An 18,517-nucleotide genomic window follows, 5' to 3' on the forward strand; every position below is an offset into this window, starting at 1 on the left:
CTTAGCACATGTTGGTGTGCTGAATTGACTGTCTTGCATTTATTGGCTCTACTGACAGGGTAACATAGGGCAGGAAGGAATCACGAAGAAATAGTTTACAAAACCACAAGGCTCAGCCCTTAATAACCACTTAATAAATGTTAGTTGAATGAATAAATGGCAATTACAGTTATTGAAAACAAATAAAATCAAAGGCAAAAGGGTTTAAAAATTGCAGTCATTTATCCAGGTTATTTTCTATTTATTCCTAATTACTAGGCAGCACAACGATGATGAGGTATCCAATTACCTTTGGGGAAATTCAATCTGAAACAAGCAAACAAACAAACAAAGTAAAAACAAAAACAGAACATCCTAGAGATACCAGATCAGTAATAATGACAAAAGTTGGGTCAAGCATCCATTTGTTGGATGCTTCACAGTACCAGAAATATAGGGAGGAATATCCCCATTTCATAGATGGACTGACACAACTCAGAGCAGCTGGGTGACTTTCACAACTGTATGATCAGGAATAAGGCTGAGATGCCAACAGGAGCCTCCCACCTCTTCCCCTGGGCATACCCTTGCCCTCCAGAAGCACAGCTGGGCTCTGAGCAGAGAGAAGAGCTCTGCTGGAACACATTCTTAGAACACTTTTTTTTCATTTTTAATGTAATATATTTATGTTATGGTCATTGAGACCGTGATGAAGACATTAGAGGAAGTAGAACAGAGCCCGAGAGTGAGCCAGACTCGAGACACAGAATGGAGGGTGTCAAATGATGGAATGTTTTATATGAGGTTACTCCCCCAACCTGCTGAAGTTCTCCTCCCCCTACCCCCGGCCACCCATTCAGTTTTCTCAGACTCACTCGCCCCTAAAAATCATGATTATTGCCCCTCCTCAGCTACTTGGAAATGTGGATCTCCTTCACGGTCCCAAGCATTCACCCTTAAAAAATTAAACATAGGTCCCAAATATAAAACATTTTGAGACTTCCTGATGGTACTGCGGTATCTCTATCAGACAGGAGAAATGGATAGTGTTAGGCATAGAGCCATCCATTGCAGATGCTTGATAAAGACTAGTTTGTTTATCAAATTGTTTAGCATATACTGCAGAAAATATATCAGTGCTGATTTCTATCACAGCCAGCTGGACTTTGCTTTCTTCCACAAGGGCACCTCCTCAGCTCTTGGCCTCTCCCCGCCAACCCACCATTGTATCCCCAACCTGAAAAGTAAAGCTTAGAAAGAAAATACAGTTTATCAAAGATAGTTCACCATCATACCCAGCATACACCATCCATAGCCACATTGTCCTGGTTATAATTCTATTTTGCTATATAACAAATACCGCATTGTTTCCTTGTGCCTTAATCTGACTGATTATGGTGACATCTGCTCTGAAAGCAGTCAATTTGTTGGAAGGTATAGGTTCATTTTCCTTATAAGGTTTAAGAAACACACAGAGAAATTCTGGACCAAAGCTATGTAGACAAAATAAAAGATAAACAAGGATGGTAAAAGACGTGGTAGAATGACAGAAATCTTACGAGTCACCCAGGGATATGATTAGCTTCCTCATGCCACTTCCAATATCTTCTGAAGGGAAGCAACATGACCAATGTTACTAATTTTTAAAAAAGGAAGCCTAGTCAGTGGTAATACCTATGGTGGGTTAAAATAAAATAATAAATATGGCCATGAGCATATTTCCCCTACTTGGAGTGGTCTTTCCAACGAGCTTCTGGAATGGGGTTAGCTGGTGGAAGCACTAGCAATAAATCTGAAGGTTAGGAGGAAGGAGAGGCCAGCAACCATTTTCCCCCTGGAGTTTTCTACCTCTTACATCTCCATGGGTTGGCCTTGTCCCGGGACTAAAGGCCACATTTCCTGTCAAGCAGCAATCTGCATAGTCTCCCTCTCCAGGCTCCAGAGAGGGACCCCTCCCTCGGCCCCTCCATGGTCTGCTGTTACTAGCTTCGGAGTACACATTACCTCTGTTGATTCCCTTGCACCCTGCCCACATACACAGACACTCTATTAAATTCTTTTTTTTTCTAATTTTTTATTTCTTTTCAGCGTAACAGTATTCCTTGTTTTTTCACCACACCCAGTGCTCCATGCAATCCGTGCCCTCCCTATGGACTCTGAAAAACAACCTGAGGGTTTTGAAGGGGTGGAGGGTGGGAGGTCAGAGGAACCACTCTATTAAATTCTTTTCTTGACTCTGAGATCTCGTCTCAGGAACATAACTATTACATGTCACAATCAAGGTACAATGTCCTTAGCAGTCTTGGTCCCATGATATGAAACGTCAGTGTTTCTTAAAGGACTTAAAGGAAGTGTTGATGACTAACTGCTGAAGTTTCTGGTAAGAAATCTCTGATTACTTCAACCAACAGGGGCAAATGCAGCTCCTTCTATGGATATTAGCTCTTCCCTTTAGACTGTATGCAACATATGGATTACTTTTGTCTATGAGCAACAAATGAGTTTTAAGAGTCTAGCATATCTAAGACTGAGATGGTACCACTGACTAGTTTGAAGTTCTCACAATGATAAAACATTCTTCTTTTAAAGTCTTCAAGCCCTATAAGTTTACCTCATATACTAATTATGTGATAAGAAACATCAAAGGTCATTAAACACTAACATGAGACTTTCTTCTGAAATGAAAGGGACAACCGGTATATATGTGCAAATGTAGGTGTTTTTTTCCATTGAATCCAGGGATCCTCTACCTAGATTTGGCAACAATGGCAGAGTTTGAGGAGATGAGGCAAAATGCTGAATCCCTCAAAATACCCCTTCACTCCTGAATGAAAAGTTCAAGTCATTATCAGAGGCCAAAATAATTCTTCCGATAAAGTTTAAAATGCATCCTCTTCTGGGAAAAGCAATACAATAGCATATATTCCTTGGAAGTCAAGTATAAACATCATCCTTCTTTGCTTTCTTCTTACCTGAGGGCAGGTTTCAATAGAAGCACCAATAAACTGAGTATATCACGGCAAAACTTTCTGCGCATTTCAATAATGTAAATTTTACATAGTCCTTTAAGGACTATAATCTCACTTGATAGCAAAATTTGAAGGGATTAAAAAATAAAAATTTAATCAAGAACAGCATAAATTCAGAGCTGGCAGGCCAATGTCACATGGCAGGACCACATGAACTGGGATATAGAAACAGCTGTCATCTTTTGCCAGGATTAAACTTGAGCTGTGTGAATTTTTAAATATGGGAGGTCTCCGGGAATACATCCTTTGCAAGAGATTTGTCTGCCCAGTGTTCAAATGTGGCAGTGATGGGGACAGAAGAGGAGGTCAGAGGGGACTGAAGAGTTGATCTTGTGATTTGTAATCAGGAGGAACAAAGACGGGAAAGGCAAAAAGAAGTAGATACAGCCAGACAGGCTTTCTTAATTCTCCGATTTCGCTACAACTCACCCTTCATTTTCTTTTCACACTTAGAAATGTGATATAAAAATATCTTAATCTTTATGTCACTAGTCTTGTGGATGGCCTGATGCACAGTAACCTCAACAATGACTGTAAGGCTGGAAACGATGCAAACTTGCAAAATAAATGTGCTCACTTGTGCACATTCTCCCTTTCAATCTAAAGTTTTCTACTTGATGAAGTGACGAATGCTTACCTCATGCATTTAATACTATGACTACATTAAATTTGAAATACTTTAATCCACAAGTTAAATAGTAATTCAATGCCTAACAGGATATTTTGATTTAGACTCCTTTTGTTTCCCTTAGGTGGAGAGTTGAACTTGGCCACAGCTATATAACTGGCTTTTTTTTTTTTAACTTTATTTTTTCAGTGTTCCAAGATTCATTGTTTAGGCACCACACCCAGGGCTCCATGCAATACGTGCCCAACTTAACACCCACCACCAGGCTCACCCAGCCCCCATTCCTCTCCCCTGCAAAACCCTCAGTTTGTTTCTCAGAGTCCACAGTCTCTCATGGTTCATCTCCATCTCCAATTCTTGAAGCCTGAAAAAGAGCCCCAGGAAATATCCACCTGAGACATTTGTTTGGGGGCATCCTTGCTAATAAGAACATGACTTCAGATCTTGATTTTTTAAGAAAACTATATACAGAGAATTGATAAGTGTCTAAACACCCACTAAATAAGTACTATAAAACATTCCAATACTAAATTTCACACATAAAGAAGAAACAGGTGAAAATTTTGTATCTGTAATATCATTCAACCTTTCTTTATGGGTCAACATTTACAGGACAGGGAATAGTATGGGCTTCTATGGTACACAAATTGCCTATCAAATTGCCCACTCAAATTACCAGTGTCATATCACAATCCTCACAAATTGTTTCCATTTATTTAGATGTATAAGGATATATTGGTTATCATGAGCCACATCTAGAATTGGGCATAATATGGTACATGAAGACGTAGGTCTCAAATCAATAAAGAGTTTGGATAGTTAATCGTGAATTGTACCTCACTACACTGAACATGCCACTGACATGTAATATTTGCTTATTGGATTTCTGACAAGTATTATATATAACAAAGGATCTTTAAAAATCCTTTTATTTTCATGATAAGTAAAGCCAAATATATGTGTTTGTAAAACCTACTCTTTGAAGAGTGATTTGCCGTGATAAAAATATGTAAAATGTTTCTGGTAAAATAAAATTATTTTATCTGGACAAATCTTTACCACTGAATTTGTATTCTCTATTACAAAGATTATCTTAGATGAATTACCAGCTAAATTATTTATTTATAAGCAGTCATAGGCATTGTCAAAACTTATGTGAAAAGCTCTCAGAAAAGGAAGGGGCTTTCCTCTAACTTGTGATAACACCAATAAAACACATCAAAGGAGAGTTTGTATCCATGAAAATTTCTTTGTACTTAACATTTTCTGTGTTTGTGTAAAGGCATGGGTATTTTGGATATCAAATGAAAGGCAACTACCAACAATATAGAGTATGTATTGGGAAATTAACCTGTTTTCAAATGTAAAAACATCACTGTTTCCTCAGATCACATCTTTAATTGAAAAAGTGAGAATAAAGAGCTTGTTGGTGAAATAAAAAAAGGAAATCATGCAAGGCTCTCTAGTATTGTTTTAAATTTTTGATAACTACAAAGATATATGCTGATTGTTCAGGATACAATTAGCAACTGCTTGCATATCCAACCTTAAAGCAAATTTTTTAAACTAATTCAACTCTGCTTCCTACTTCTTCATTAATTACTAGCCAAGGGACTTGAAAGTGTCCTAATGAATTTTACATTAGATACTGCAACATGAACAGTGTATATTATCACAGCATCTAGTAAGTGCATAAATTGGCTTTTCCAAGTTGCATTTTCAGTGGTTGTAAAGATTCCAGCTAGATCTTACAATGTTTAATATTAGAGCCTGAGCCAAAAAGATTTTTACAAGAAACAAGTTACTATAATCACATTTCTCAAGCCATAAATCTATCTCACTACTGTATAATAATCTGTCCTATTTCTCAAAGTTCTTGTTTTTTTTTTTTCTTTTTTTTCATTTTGTGGCTCAGAAGGAGGAGAAGGTGTCCCACCTATATTGATTTCTAAATATGCATTAAATAGGTCTGGAAAAATTGCTGCTATGTCAGTTTTCCATAAATTTCATATTATAAATTGCCATCCAGTTATTGAACACCCACTGTATTTCAGATTGAATATTTATGGTTTACGACTTCACAACCATTTACCATCTTCATAAAATTCCTTGAAAATGAAAGTTTAAGAAAACTAGACATGGACTGAGCAAAAAAGGCAGAACACTACCCCTAAATCCAATAAGAAACAGGTAGAACCTTAAGATTGGCTTATCAAAAAGGAAAATACAGACTACCATGGAAACCTCATAGAAAGCTTTCTTTTATAAAATATTTCTCTAACTTGATAGCACGATAAAAGAGCACTGTCCAATGAGACACGCTGTCACAAACGGCACACCATCCTTAATGGAAAGTTTAAAGCCAATGTCATATTCATACTATTGATCACATTGACACGATAAAGCCGTCATACTGACGGGACCATGTATTAGTAACCGGAGTATAAAAAACTGGGTGGAAAATACAACAGAGCTCAAAGTTAACAAAAGTCAGGTATAGACTCTCAGTTGTTACTCTTAAAAGCATCAGAAGTCACCACAATTTGCCCTACTTAAAGATCAGCATCTGATAACAATCCCAATAATGTTTATTAATACTTAATGCTCCCAGAAATTGATTTTCACAGTTATTCTCTCAAAAGTTGTTTTTCCTTATCAGGGTGTCGACAGAATCATACATGTAATTCTGCTGTTAACCATAAAGAGTTTATTTCCTAGAGCAAATGTTGCTCACATTCATCTCTCAGTCTCTGCATCACAACGTGTAGGTTTACATGCAGTCCTTCTAGTTACTTAAAGAAAACAAATACGCACTGAAAAAGGAAACCTAACAATAGTGCTTCATTGGCCAATATCAAATGGTAGCATGGTATCAAGCAACTTTGTCTCTCAGAAGTTTGATGGTCCATTAAAAATGCCTCTTGTCGGAGTCAGAGTAGTCTGGGTCCCACCTGTCACTACCTTAACGATGGCACTGCCTAGCAATTTCACGGGCAGCAAAACTACTGGTTTGGGCTCATAATTCTGGAACATCTTAAAAATATTTTCTTGCTATCAACCCTTAGATTTAAATAGAGTTTCCATTTCAATCGTGCAAATTTTTAAACATCAAAATAACTGCAATGAAACAAATACCAAACCTCTCATGGACATTTTACTCTTTAGCTGTTTTCACATTTTGCTCACATTTTGCCAGAAACTGAGAAATTCAAAAGAAATGGCCTTAACTCTTTCATGGCCCCAGCTCTGTAATCAACTACTAGAAATCATCTATGCATTAAAATAATCCAAGAGTTCTACAGAATTTCTAAATACCTGCAAGAGGACAACAGATAAGTGATTTTCCAACAATCTGCAGCAAAGCAGGAGAGAGGAGGAAACCCCTCACACAAGCATGCATTTAAAAAAAAAAAAAAAAATCTTTCTAGTCTGCAGACACGGCTTCCTGAGATTGAGGCACATTTAACAGCAACACTGCCAAAAAGACATAAAAGATACATCCACGGAATCCAGTTCTCGCCCCAAATTAGAGCTGCACTGCACACATTTTTAGAAATGTGAATCTCAGCAAACACAATTGTATTTTATTGACAACATTAAAAATAAACACAACAAAGAAATAGTGAGCCTTTCCTACTCCATTTCATTCCCATGCTCTACCAGCCTCTTTTATTTAAAAAAAAAAAAAAAAAAAAAAAAAAGTCATTACCTGTATGAAGAGAACCTGTTAATAGTCTGAGAAGGTACTGGGCAAATTTCAGTATTTCACGTTTACACCGCTTTCTACAGCCACTCATCTTAAGCAACAAGGTATTCCTCTGGTGAGAGCCAGAAGTCTTTGCCAATAAAAAAAAAAAAAAGAAAGAAAAGAAAAGAAAAAAAAAAAAAAGACAATCTCTGAGGGGAAACTTCTGTCTCAGTTTATGTCACAGGCTGCCTTACAACTCCTGTGGAATTAGCTGGGAGTGTCTGAATCAGAAATTCCTTTAAAAAGCTAGAGAAGCCGGATACGGATAGAACGGTAACAGGGTGGGGGAAAAGGGTTGCTTCTCAGGATGGTCACCAAGTTCTTCTGTGGCAATAGATTGGCTGCCGGCTCCCACTTGTAGTAAGCCACTGTGGTTCGGCTCAGCAGCCCCTCTCCAGGAGCAATTGCAACCTCACGGACCATTCACAGGGAGGCGGGGACTGTGATGCCAGCTCATCAATGAATCAGCATGTAAGCAGGTGAGAGGACAGATGACAGGTCACTGGGGCTGAAACCCTTTGGGCACCAATAAAAAAAGAGACTGCTAATGCAATCAAGCCCGCAGGGAAAGAATATCAGGGTCTAAAGCTAACGATTCTTACCCCCCCCCAAAAGGGAAGTAGAATAGCATGCTGTTCAAGGTCAGACATCAGACAATTCCCTGATACAGTGTTAATCAGATTCAGAAAGCCTAAACGGTAAAAAAAGGCACATCTGAGGAGCTGACCCTGATTCTAAACAAACAGAGATGAAGATTTACCACCAAATGGAGTCAAGGCTGTTTTGTCACAGATAAATACATTCTATTTCATAGGCACAGGGGTGGAAAAGAAGCTGTTTCCTAAATTTGGATATGTTTTCGGCACTGTCCAGGTTCAAGTATTTGGAAATTTAAAAAAATAAAAAATCGGTCTCGTTCAAAATACAGTGGCCTGGAAACCACAACTCTTAAGCCCCAGTACTTTGCCTCGAGGCAACTGAACTCCAAAACTAATTTCCTGCATTAACCTAAGAGAAAGAGCTGACTCAGTTTCTCCATATTTCTAAAAGGCAAAATGCAACTTGCTAGCTCCCTACCGACCGGCTTATTTTGAATTAATGGTGATAACAAGTGGGAGAGTTTGCAGTTTTCACAAAGTATTCTTCCATTCAAGGCAGGTTGTAGAGGTAGGAAGTGAAATGAAAGCCAGAAAACTACAGGCTCATCGTCTTTGAAGGTACAGAGGTTTTGTTGTTTTTATTCTTGAGTGCCTTGGGCAGTTTCTAGGATTTGTCTGCGCTCTAATTTATATTCCTAGGGTGTTTATTTGTTTCTGCTTGTTTTGTATAAATATTACCTCCATGAGATTTAATATACATAGAATGTGCATCCTCTGTATTTAAATACCTAGACAAGTCTTTTTTGTTGTTGTTTTTTCCCCTGACAGGTGTAACAATCCTAGTTGAAACTAATATTTTCCAATAGTATTATGCATGAAATGATGTTCTTTTACAATAAAGAAAGAATTACTCCTAGAATCATAAACTTAAACAGACTGAGGAGTAACTCACTCTTTCTAGAATGTTCCCACATTCCCAGACACTACAGTATAACCATTTGAACGGGATAATGAAACATACTTTCTAGGAATTTTGAAAACATCTACTGAAAGTGTCTCAGATAAAAACAATTTCATACACAAAGTTTAACAACGTAAGTTTTGAAGTCCTTGCTCCTACATATTTGCAGGAATAATGACATCAAGTTTGAAATAGGCAGAAGAAACACTATTGTAGTTCCATAGTTGGGCTAATTATTCTAAAGCCTCATTCTCTTATTTATAAAATGGGGACCTAGATAATATATTTGTTTGTTGAGGAGTAAAATAAGATATGACAGAGATGACATTAAGTCCAACACTTTCATTCATTTATGTAGAAATGATGTACTGAGCACCCATTACATTCCATGTGTGGTTCTAGGGTTGGAATAGAGCAGTAATGGAGAAAGACACAACTCTGGCACTAGAACCATGTGTGGAACACAAGTGCTCAGTACATCATATCTACTTAAATTATATAGAATTCATGGCACTGAGACCTCAGTATAAAAACTATTTTAGCAAAAAAAAAAACTATTTTAGCAAAAAAAAAGAAAAGAAAATATCACATGTGGGTAAGAGCTAGGGAGACTATGAAACTAGATTGGTAGAATAGAACGTGAGAGGTCAGGAGAGGCATCTCTAAGAAAAGACAAGGAGCCAATGATCAACCATGAAATGCTTAGGGGAAGGAACACATCAAGTGAAGTGAAGTTTGTACAAAGACCCCAAGCTGAGAAAGATTTCAGTATCCTAAAGGAACAGAAAGAGGGATTGGCCACTGAAGCATATTGAGCCCAGGGAGACTTATAAAAGAAGATTTCATGTAGACAGGGCTACTAGACAGAGCCTACAAGTGTGTAGGGCCATAGAGCCAGGGTAAGGAGTTTGGATCTATTCTCTATGGGCTGGAAGGTCATTCCTGGCACTTGGGAAATTGTATGATCCCATCTTCTACACAAAGGATGAACTGTAGAGCCTTAAGAGTAGAAGAAGGAACACCTATGAGGAGCATCACAATGGAAGCAAGGCCTAGACAGGAAAGGAGAGAAAATACCAAGGAATCTACAACAACAACAACAAAACTCCTAGAATTAATTAGTGAGTTTAATAAGGTCATAGGACACTAGCTAAACACTGAATCATACTATTGAGAAATCAATTGTACTAGCAAAAAAACCTATGGACACTGAAATTTAAAAAAAAATACCATTGATAATTGCTTAAAAAATGAATATTTAGGTATAAATCTAACAAAAAATGTGCAAAACTTGTATTCTGAAAATAATAAAAACTTAGATACAAAAATAAAAGAATATTTAAATAAATGGAGAGACATAGTATGTTCATATACTGGGAGACTCAATTTAGTAAAGATGCCAATTCTCCCCAAACTGATGTCCAGGTTTAATGTAAGTCCAAAAATTTCAATCTCAAAATCACAATCAGATTTTTTAAAATATAGAGACAAGATTGTGTGTGTGTGTGTGTGTGAAAGGACAAAGGAACCTGAATAGCTAAAATGATTTTGAAAAGTAGAGTAAGTCTTGAAATCATTCTACCTGATTTCAAGAAGTATATAGCTAAGTAATCAAGACTGTGTGCTAATGGTAGAGAGATGGACACATAGTTCAATGGAACAGAATAGAAAGCCTAGAAATAGATCCACACAATTATGCACAAGTGATTTTTGACAAAAAATGCCAAGAGCAAGTCAATGAAGGAAACAGCCCTTCAACAAAGGCAAGCCGACAACTAGACATCTTCAAGCAAAAAGTGAACTTTAACCAAGGTCTCATATTTTATATAAATATTAGCTCTCACTGAATACATACTTAAATATAAAACTATACAAGTTTAAGGGGAAAAATAGAAATTTTTCAAGATATTGAGCCAGATTTCTAAGACTTCACACCTTATGGTATTACTTATAAAGCAGAAAATGAGGGGTGCCTGGAGGGGCTCAGAGATTGAAGTGTCTGCCTTCAGCTCAGGTCATGATACCAGGTTTCTGGTATCACATCAGGCTCTCTGCTCAGTGGGGAGCCTGCTTCTCCCTCTCCCTCTGCCAGCTGATCTTCCTGCTTGTGCTCTCTATCAAATAAGTAAATGATTTTTTTAAGCAGAAAATGGTAAGTTGAATGTCATCAAATTTAAAAACTCACTCATCAAAGACCCTGCTGAAAGAATGAAAAGATAAGCTATGGGATGGGCACAAATATTTGCAAACCACACATCTGACAAAGGACTAATATCTAGAATATATGAAGAACTTTCAGAACTCCACAGTAAAAAGCACACAATCCAAGTGAACAGGAACAAAAGACAAACAGAGACATTTCACGGAAAAAAGATATAGAGATGGTCCCCGCATTATTATTCTTTGATTTTACAATGGTGCAAAGTGATTTGTACCCAGCAAAAACTCTACTTCAAATTTTGACCTTTGACCTGGGCCAGTGACATGCAGTGAAACACTCTCTTGTGATACGGGGCAGCCACAGCTCCCAGTTAGCCACACAATCACTGGTGTAAGCAACCAATACACTTACAACTACTCCATATCCATAGAGCCATCTTGTTTCTCACGTCCAATACCATGCTCGATAAACTACATGATACGGTCAACATTTTATTCTAAATAGAGTACACTAGAGTACGCTATTGTACGCCAACTGTACGCTAATGTAAGTATTCTGAGCAAGTTTAAGGCAGGCTAGGTTAAGCTAGAATGTTCAGTAAGTTAGACATAGTAAATGCATTTTTGATTTATCATATTTTCAACTGATCGTGGGATAGAACCCACCATAGGTTGAGGAAGATCCATACAAAGGGCATATAAGAAAGTGCAAAGACTTTCAATCTCCTTAGTCACTATCAACATGCAAAATAAAACTATAATGCGGCATCATGGCACATCTACCACAATAGGTAAAATGAAAAAATAGTGGTAAGACAAGGCTGGCAAAGAGGCAGAGAAACTGGAACTTTCACATATTGCTGGTAGAAATGAAAAATGGTATAGCCATTCTGAAGCACAGTCTGATAGTTCTTTGAAATTCTAAAAATATACCAACCATATCACTCAGCAATTGCACTCCTGAGCATTTATCCCAAGGAAATGAAAATCTATACTCAGGCAAAATCTCTGATGTAAATTCTTACAGTATTTCTGCTTATAATACCCCAAACTGGAAACAACCTAGATGCCCTTCAAGAGGCAAATGGCAAACAAACCATGATGCTTCCGTTCTATGGAATACTACACAGCAGTAAAATGAACCTCTTACATACACAACTTGGATGAATCTCAAGGGAATTATGCTGAGTGCAAAAAGCCTCCCTTAAAAGGTTACATACTGCATGATTCCATTTATGTAACATTCCTGAAATGGCAAAATTATAGAAAGAGGCCAGATTAGTGGACACCAAGGATTAAGATAATAGTAAGGAACACACAGAAGTAGATGTAGCTATTAAAGAGCATTATAATGGATTTGTTCCCTATTCTGACTGTATCACTGTCAATATTCTAGTTGTGATATCCTATTATGGTTTCTGAAAGATGTTATCACTGGAGGAAACTGGATGCTTTACCTTGGGATCTCTGGGTAATTTCTTACAATTGCATGTGCATCTATAATTATCTCAAAAGAAAAGTTTACTTCAAAATTAAATAAATAAAAATTTTAAAAAGTATTGTTCTAGCATCTACTAGGCATTACTGTTTTACTTTACTTTACTGTTCTGAATATACACAAGTAAACCAAACAGACAAAACCAGTGATTCACGGAACTTATAATGGGGAGAAAGAGTCAATAAAATGTGGCAAGAATGGACTATGCTGAATGGAGGGAGGGGACAACAGTGGTGGTAAATCAGGTTCATCGGAAAACTCTTCACTGAGGTGACATTTAAGCAAAGATTTGAAGGAGGTGCGAGCGTGAGCCACGTGGACACCTCGAGTACATGCATGGGTATCATCTTTCTATAGCTCCCGGACAGTCTGTCAATATTCTGCTGTTCATTCTGTTGGGGAACTTTCTTGAAATCAGCCCTCTGTAAAGTTTCAGTTTTGATGTGGAAACCCAGAGCCCCAACATGATCAATCTTTTCTCTAGGGAACGTAATCACAAGCCGCTGATTTTTGTTGGGGAGCCCATTGCCTGTATCTATTTATTGTTGGGAGGCGTGTAGGAGAAATATTGTTGCTTAGAGCTATCCTTAGGAAAAACAAAACAAAATTAAGACAATAAATAGAAAAGGCTACAGAGTATTAGAAAATAAAAAAGAAAAATGCCCTTAATTATCAGCTAATTTGACTAGTATCATCACCTCCAATAATATCAATAATCATAGTTACAAGTTCAAAAATAACAAATGTCCTTAATGTTTTAGAAACGCTTGTCCAATGCCACTGTCATTCACCGAGAAATGTGAGTGAACTTTACAGCAGCTCACAAAGGCTCAAAGGTTTTACAGAGGAACAAACTACTTAGCACTGCAGCACATGGTACAGAGGCTGCTAACATTTCTTGCAGTGAAGTTACAGCTAAATTTAAAGTAAAGACAAACTGGCATACCACATGGTACGAACCAAAAGTTCTATGAGGGATGATACCACAAGCAACCACTAGTCTTGTTAAGTAAGTTACTGAGGAACATGAAAGTGCAGGCTCCTTTTAAGATGCATTTCTCCTCATTGCATTTTGGATGATATATATTTTTTTTTTGACCACATCTTTTTGAGAAGTCCAAGCAAATCAAGTCTTAAATACACTTGGGTCACCTTTTGCTCCTTAAAATGGAAAAATAAGCAGGACAGATTGATTAAGGGAAGAGGGTTGGCTTTCCTTCAAGGAAGAGAGAACTCAGTGATTGCCGATAAGACTTGCCACAATAGAGTTTTCCCCCAAATTCTGTTCCTCTCAATAGATCTTGGTGTGTTCTGTATGTCTCAGTGGGAATAGACATTGTTATGCTTTTCAGATTGTCACAAGTTGCAAAATTAAACATGTGCAGCTTAAAAATAGCTCACCATGGGGCTGCAGAGAGAAGCAGAGCAGAGCCTTGCGGCAAAGTCACAGGTTTTGAAAGTGGGTCTTGATAAAATATCAGACTAGCTAGCGTCCATTAGAAAGGAATGTCCCAATGCCAGGTCCATTATTATTCCAGAAACATCACTATTCACCTACTTCAATAAATAAGGAACATGCCAACATGCTCTTTTGCATCAAGTTTAGAAACAGCTTTGTGAATACAAAGCAAGTCAAACTTTAACTTACTGGCACAAGAAGTCTCTCTCTCGTGTGCCTGGGTCTAAAGCAACCAAAAACCATCTAATTAGCATTCTAGATATTCCTAGATAATGCAATTTTTCAGGTGTTCTACCATAACTTAATGGCCTCATACAATGAGACCCAAACTATTGATTAAAAATTATGTATCATCGTGCCTTCGGCTCAGGTCATGGTCCCAGGGTCCTGGGATCGAGCCCCATAGCAGGCTTCCCGCTCAGTGGGAAGCCTGCTCCTCCCTCTCCCACTCCCCCTGCTTGTGTTCCCTCTCTTGTTGTCTCTCTGTCTCTCTGTCAAATAAATAAACAAACAACAAGCAAATAATATGTATCATTAATACAAATATTTACACGTGACTAGATCCATCACTACAAATTACAAGTGTTTTTGAAAAATAGGAGGGCTAAAGAAGTGATATGTTTTCCAGAAGATGAAATTCTAGCTATTCTTTTTTTTTTTTTTTTTTTTTTTGCTTTGCTTTGTTTTTAAGAGGAAGAGTCACAGTTTTTCCAACATGAGTGTTCAGAGATAAGTAAAAAGTGTTTATGACCTAAGCGTATATTTTAGGGAAATGGTCCATTGGAAATACGTGCTAGCTAGAGCTGTGGGCTCCTTCAGTGGGGTTCCACCCACCTGACTCCCTATGTAAAAGCCTTATTATTATTGTTATGGGAGCTGGGAACAGATGCGTTTTGCTGATGGAGAGCCCCGAGAGTCAGAGTCAGATGAATGCATACTACTTAAAAGAAAATAAAAATATATTGAAGAGTCTTACAAGTAGAGATACGGCTGAGACTGTGGGTGTAGAAATGAGCTCTGTGTCAGCATGTGATACTTTGAAGGACAGCAAACTGAGGGCCATCAGGAGGAAAGCTGCCGCCTTCTCAGGCCCAGATTTATGCCCAGATTTAAAAAAAAAAAAAAAAGAGGACCTGACATGTCCCAAGGCCCATTCTTCCACAGAATGAGGTTGAAAACTGTGTCCTGAAAGAATTTACATTAGCTTATTTTCTTTGTGATTTATTATTATTTTTGCCACTTTTTGATGAGGCCTATAGAGTAAGGAACTGGTGTTCTAATTTAGCCCTGGAATTAAATATTGAGTATTTTACTCAGACCCATTTTACTTGGGTATGAAGCAGCCTTGCAATCTCTTGTGGCTATTGGCAGTATTAAAACAAGACCTTACAAAATATAGCAATTTTACAGTGTTCATATATATATAGATATAAATTTTTTTCTTTACTGAGATCCCTAGAACTTATCTATATCACTTTTATCTACACTCCTACCCTGTTTTCTTCAATGTAGGGGTTGGGGCCTGTTTACATCAGAATCAGCTAGAATTCCTGTTTAATATACAGATTTCATGGTCCCCACCTTCAACACAGAATCCAGGAGTATGTGGTAGAGAGTCTTAGAAATTTAGTATCTCCTGCATTCTCAAAAATGCAGAATTTTGATAATCTAAGCAACCAAAGCCACTTACCTTTTTGGAACGCAAAGTCAAGGAAAAGGCAAATTGAAATTTAAAGATCATAAAGTTATGGATCAAAAAAGGCTCCAATAATCCATCAGACAGTTCAGTCTAAATCTACCTACAGTTACTCTGATGTTGGGATGTGGTCTCTGTAAAGCAGTCCCAGGCTTCCATTTCAAAACAAAGCACAAATGTCAAGGAAGCTCCATTTTCAATTATATCAAAGGCAATGGATAGAAAGGTTTAAAGCAATCAGGTTGCTCATTTGGCTTCAGAAAAGCCATCAGCCACAAGCAGTCCTGTGGTGTCTATTTGACTCTAATGGGCACACATAGGCTTGGTGACACAGCCTTTTTATACCATTTTCCCAGAATGGCCAGTGTATTTAAAAACAGGCCACATCCATGATTCGATCTTTCACATCCAGCACGTTACTTTTCTTTCCTCCTCTACCACATTTTTGGAAGATTAGCCTTTCTATTTTGATTAGTATATTAACGATTTGGTTAATATAATTATGAGTCAGCCGAACTCCAACCAGTGAGGTTGGTTTGGTCTCGTCTGTTTTGTGAGGGAGGACCACAGGACTTTCCGCCTCCTTCTCTTGCAAAGTGAGATGTCAGAAAAGACAGTGTGGGGTCTGCGGTAACTAAGGGAAGGGCAACATATAATGGAAAAAAAGGGAAGGAAGTAATAAATGTGTTAGCCTTCCCCTAATCCCCAACTAACATAAACAAATGCTGGGCTGATTTAGGACAGTCTTACCTGAGTTTCTATCACTTACCAGGCAGATGTCAGGAACTAGGTTTCAGATGATGTTAGGGTACATACTGGGCATTTAGGAATGCTGATCTAGCATTCAGTACAAAGGTCAAGATTGAAGGTCACATTTAGAAGCCATCTGTGTAGAAGCGACAGTTATAGCTGAATATGGATGGAACCCCTGATGGAGAGAGAGGTGACCTACAAGGCTCTTGTCACACGGTCTCAGTTATAAATGGCTTTGCCCTACTTTTCATTCAAGACAGAACTGCCTTACACTACTTGTCATAAAACAGGTAGGTTTTTCAAAAGTGCAAATCTTAAAAAATCAAAGAAGCGCTTAAAATCAAACACAAGGAAACAAAGACCTAATCTAAAGACTGTAAGAAATAATGGTGATTACTGAAATATTCTTGATTTGTTCAACAACGACAACAAAAAGGAGCTCCTCCCTTACATAAACAGCTAGAAATATGAGATGCAATGGCATTCGGTGACCACAGAAACATAATTACTTAGTCCTAGCTTACACCAGATTATGATTCTTTTTAGTTTGAATAATTGCTTTTGCAAAGTTCTTGCTTAAGTTTCCATGGATGCTTTTATAACCAAACTATGGCCATGGTCAAATGCCTAAAAAGCAACGCTTATCCTAGTCCTGGAGATAATAATCACCTACATCCGAGCATGACAACCACTGGAGCTGCAGGGACAGGCCAATTTCAGATTCAGTGAGCACACCACTATGGAAAACAAAGCAATGTAACACTCAAGAAACACAACTGCCGCCATCCTCTCTGAACTATACACTCTTGCCTTGACTTAACATCAAGCAAAATATGAGATCACGCTGAAAATGCTTCTTTCAGACTTTGCATCACAATCCTAGTTTCAGTTTTGACTAGCCAGAGGAAAAGAAGGTCTTTGACTCCTCTGTGCCTTCCGCATGTCCTTGAGCATGCCCGAAGGGTTCATTTCCAAACAGCAGTCTGAGGAGGAGCACACTGCACAGGCTCCCCTGGAAGCCGCCGCCATACGCCCATCTCATCAGAGCAATGCGATTAAATATTCAGGATCCTGCCACAGTGGGGCAGAGCAAAGTAATGTGGGGCTCTGACCTTCTCCAGGAAAATCAGTCAGGGAACAAATGCGTGACAACGGGTGACACTAACTATGTCCTATAACTGAAAACCAACGAATGCAGTTTTCATGTTATACGCTCACCAGTACGGTAAATGCACTATTAAACTCCCACTGCCCAAGTCATACTAAAAGCCTCCCTAATGCACGCTTGCAAACGCATATTCAGACCCCTCCATAGCTGACCATCCACCCATTGTGAACTTCAGAGCCGACATGCCAGGAGTGGGAGGCCATGGGGTGAGCAGACTAAGTCAGGCCTGCATTCCAGATCTTTCAAGGACCAACGTTGGTCAGATGGCTATAGGGGTCCATTTCCCATCTGTAAAATGAGGGCACTGGATTCAATAACTCCCGCCTTCTTTTCCAACTCAAAAAAAAAGTATAAATATCTACAAAAGGAGCTCTTTCTATATCTATTTTAAATAGCCACATACTGGTCCAGAATATGGACATGCTTTCGTCCATTCCTCATCCTTCCACCAACAAGTACTTGGGATGTTTTCAGTTGTCCAGAAGCCACAAAAAATACTGCATGAACAACCCTATGCACACACCCTTAGGATGTGGAGCTTTTATTTCTAGAGATGTGTGTATGAGAGGCATGCCTACTGCACACAGGTAAGTGAGAAAACAAGTTACAAAAACATGTGTATAGTCCTAATTTTTTGAAATAAAACTATGTTCTCTACCTGTGCATATCTCCTTAGCAAAGAATGATGACCCAGTTCATTGGGGGGAGAGAACAAATGATATAAGAAAAAGGAAACTGAAGCAAAACATAAGCTCTTGTGATATAATGCTGACTTCTAATATATAAAACTATGAAATTTATGAAAATTATATTTCTATGAGAAATATGCATAGATTAAA

General features: G+C 38.1%; 1 protein-coding gene across 3 annotated transcripts in view; it reads right to left on the reverse strand.

Annotated features, from left to right (window-relative positions):
• Positions 1–18,517, reverse strand: part of KCNIP4 (potassium voltage-gated channel interacting protein 4) — a gene marked incomplete at its 5' end in the record, with an annotated part of 1,129,227 nt that overhangs the window by 879,189 nt on the left and 231,521 nt on the right. The window contains one exon of one of the 3 annotated variants that reach the window (XM_080796873.1): positions 7,346–7,433. The exons of the other annotated variants lie outside the window; for them this stretch is intronic. Within the exon in view, the coding sequence (XP_080652999.1) occupies positions 7,346–7,433 (88 nt within the window). Of the gene's footprint in view, positions 1–7,345; positions 7,434–18,517 lie in introns of those variants that run through there. 3 annotated transcript variants of the gene reach the window in all.

Source organism: Martes martes (genome assembly GCF_963455335.1).
Source record: "Martes martes genome assembly, chromosome: 2".
NCBI lineage: Eukaryota > Metazoa > Chordata > Mammalia > Carnivora > Mustelidae > Martes > Martes martes.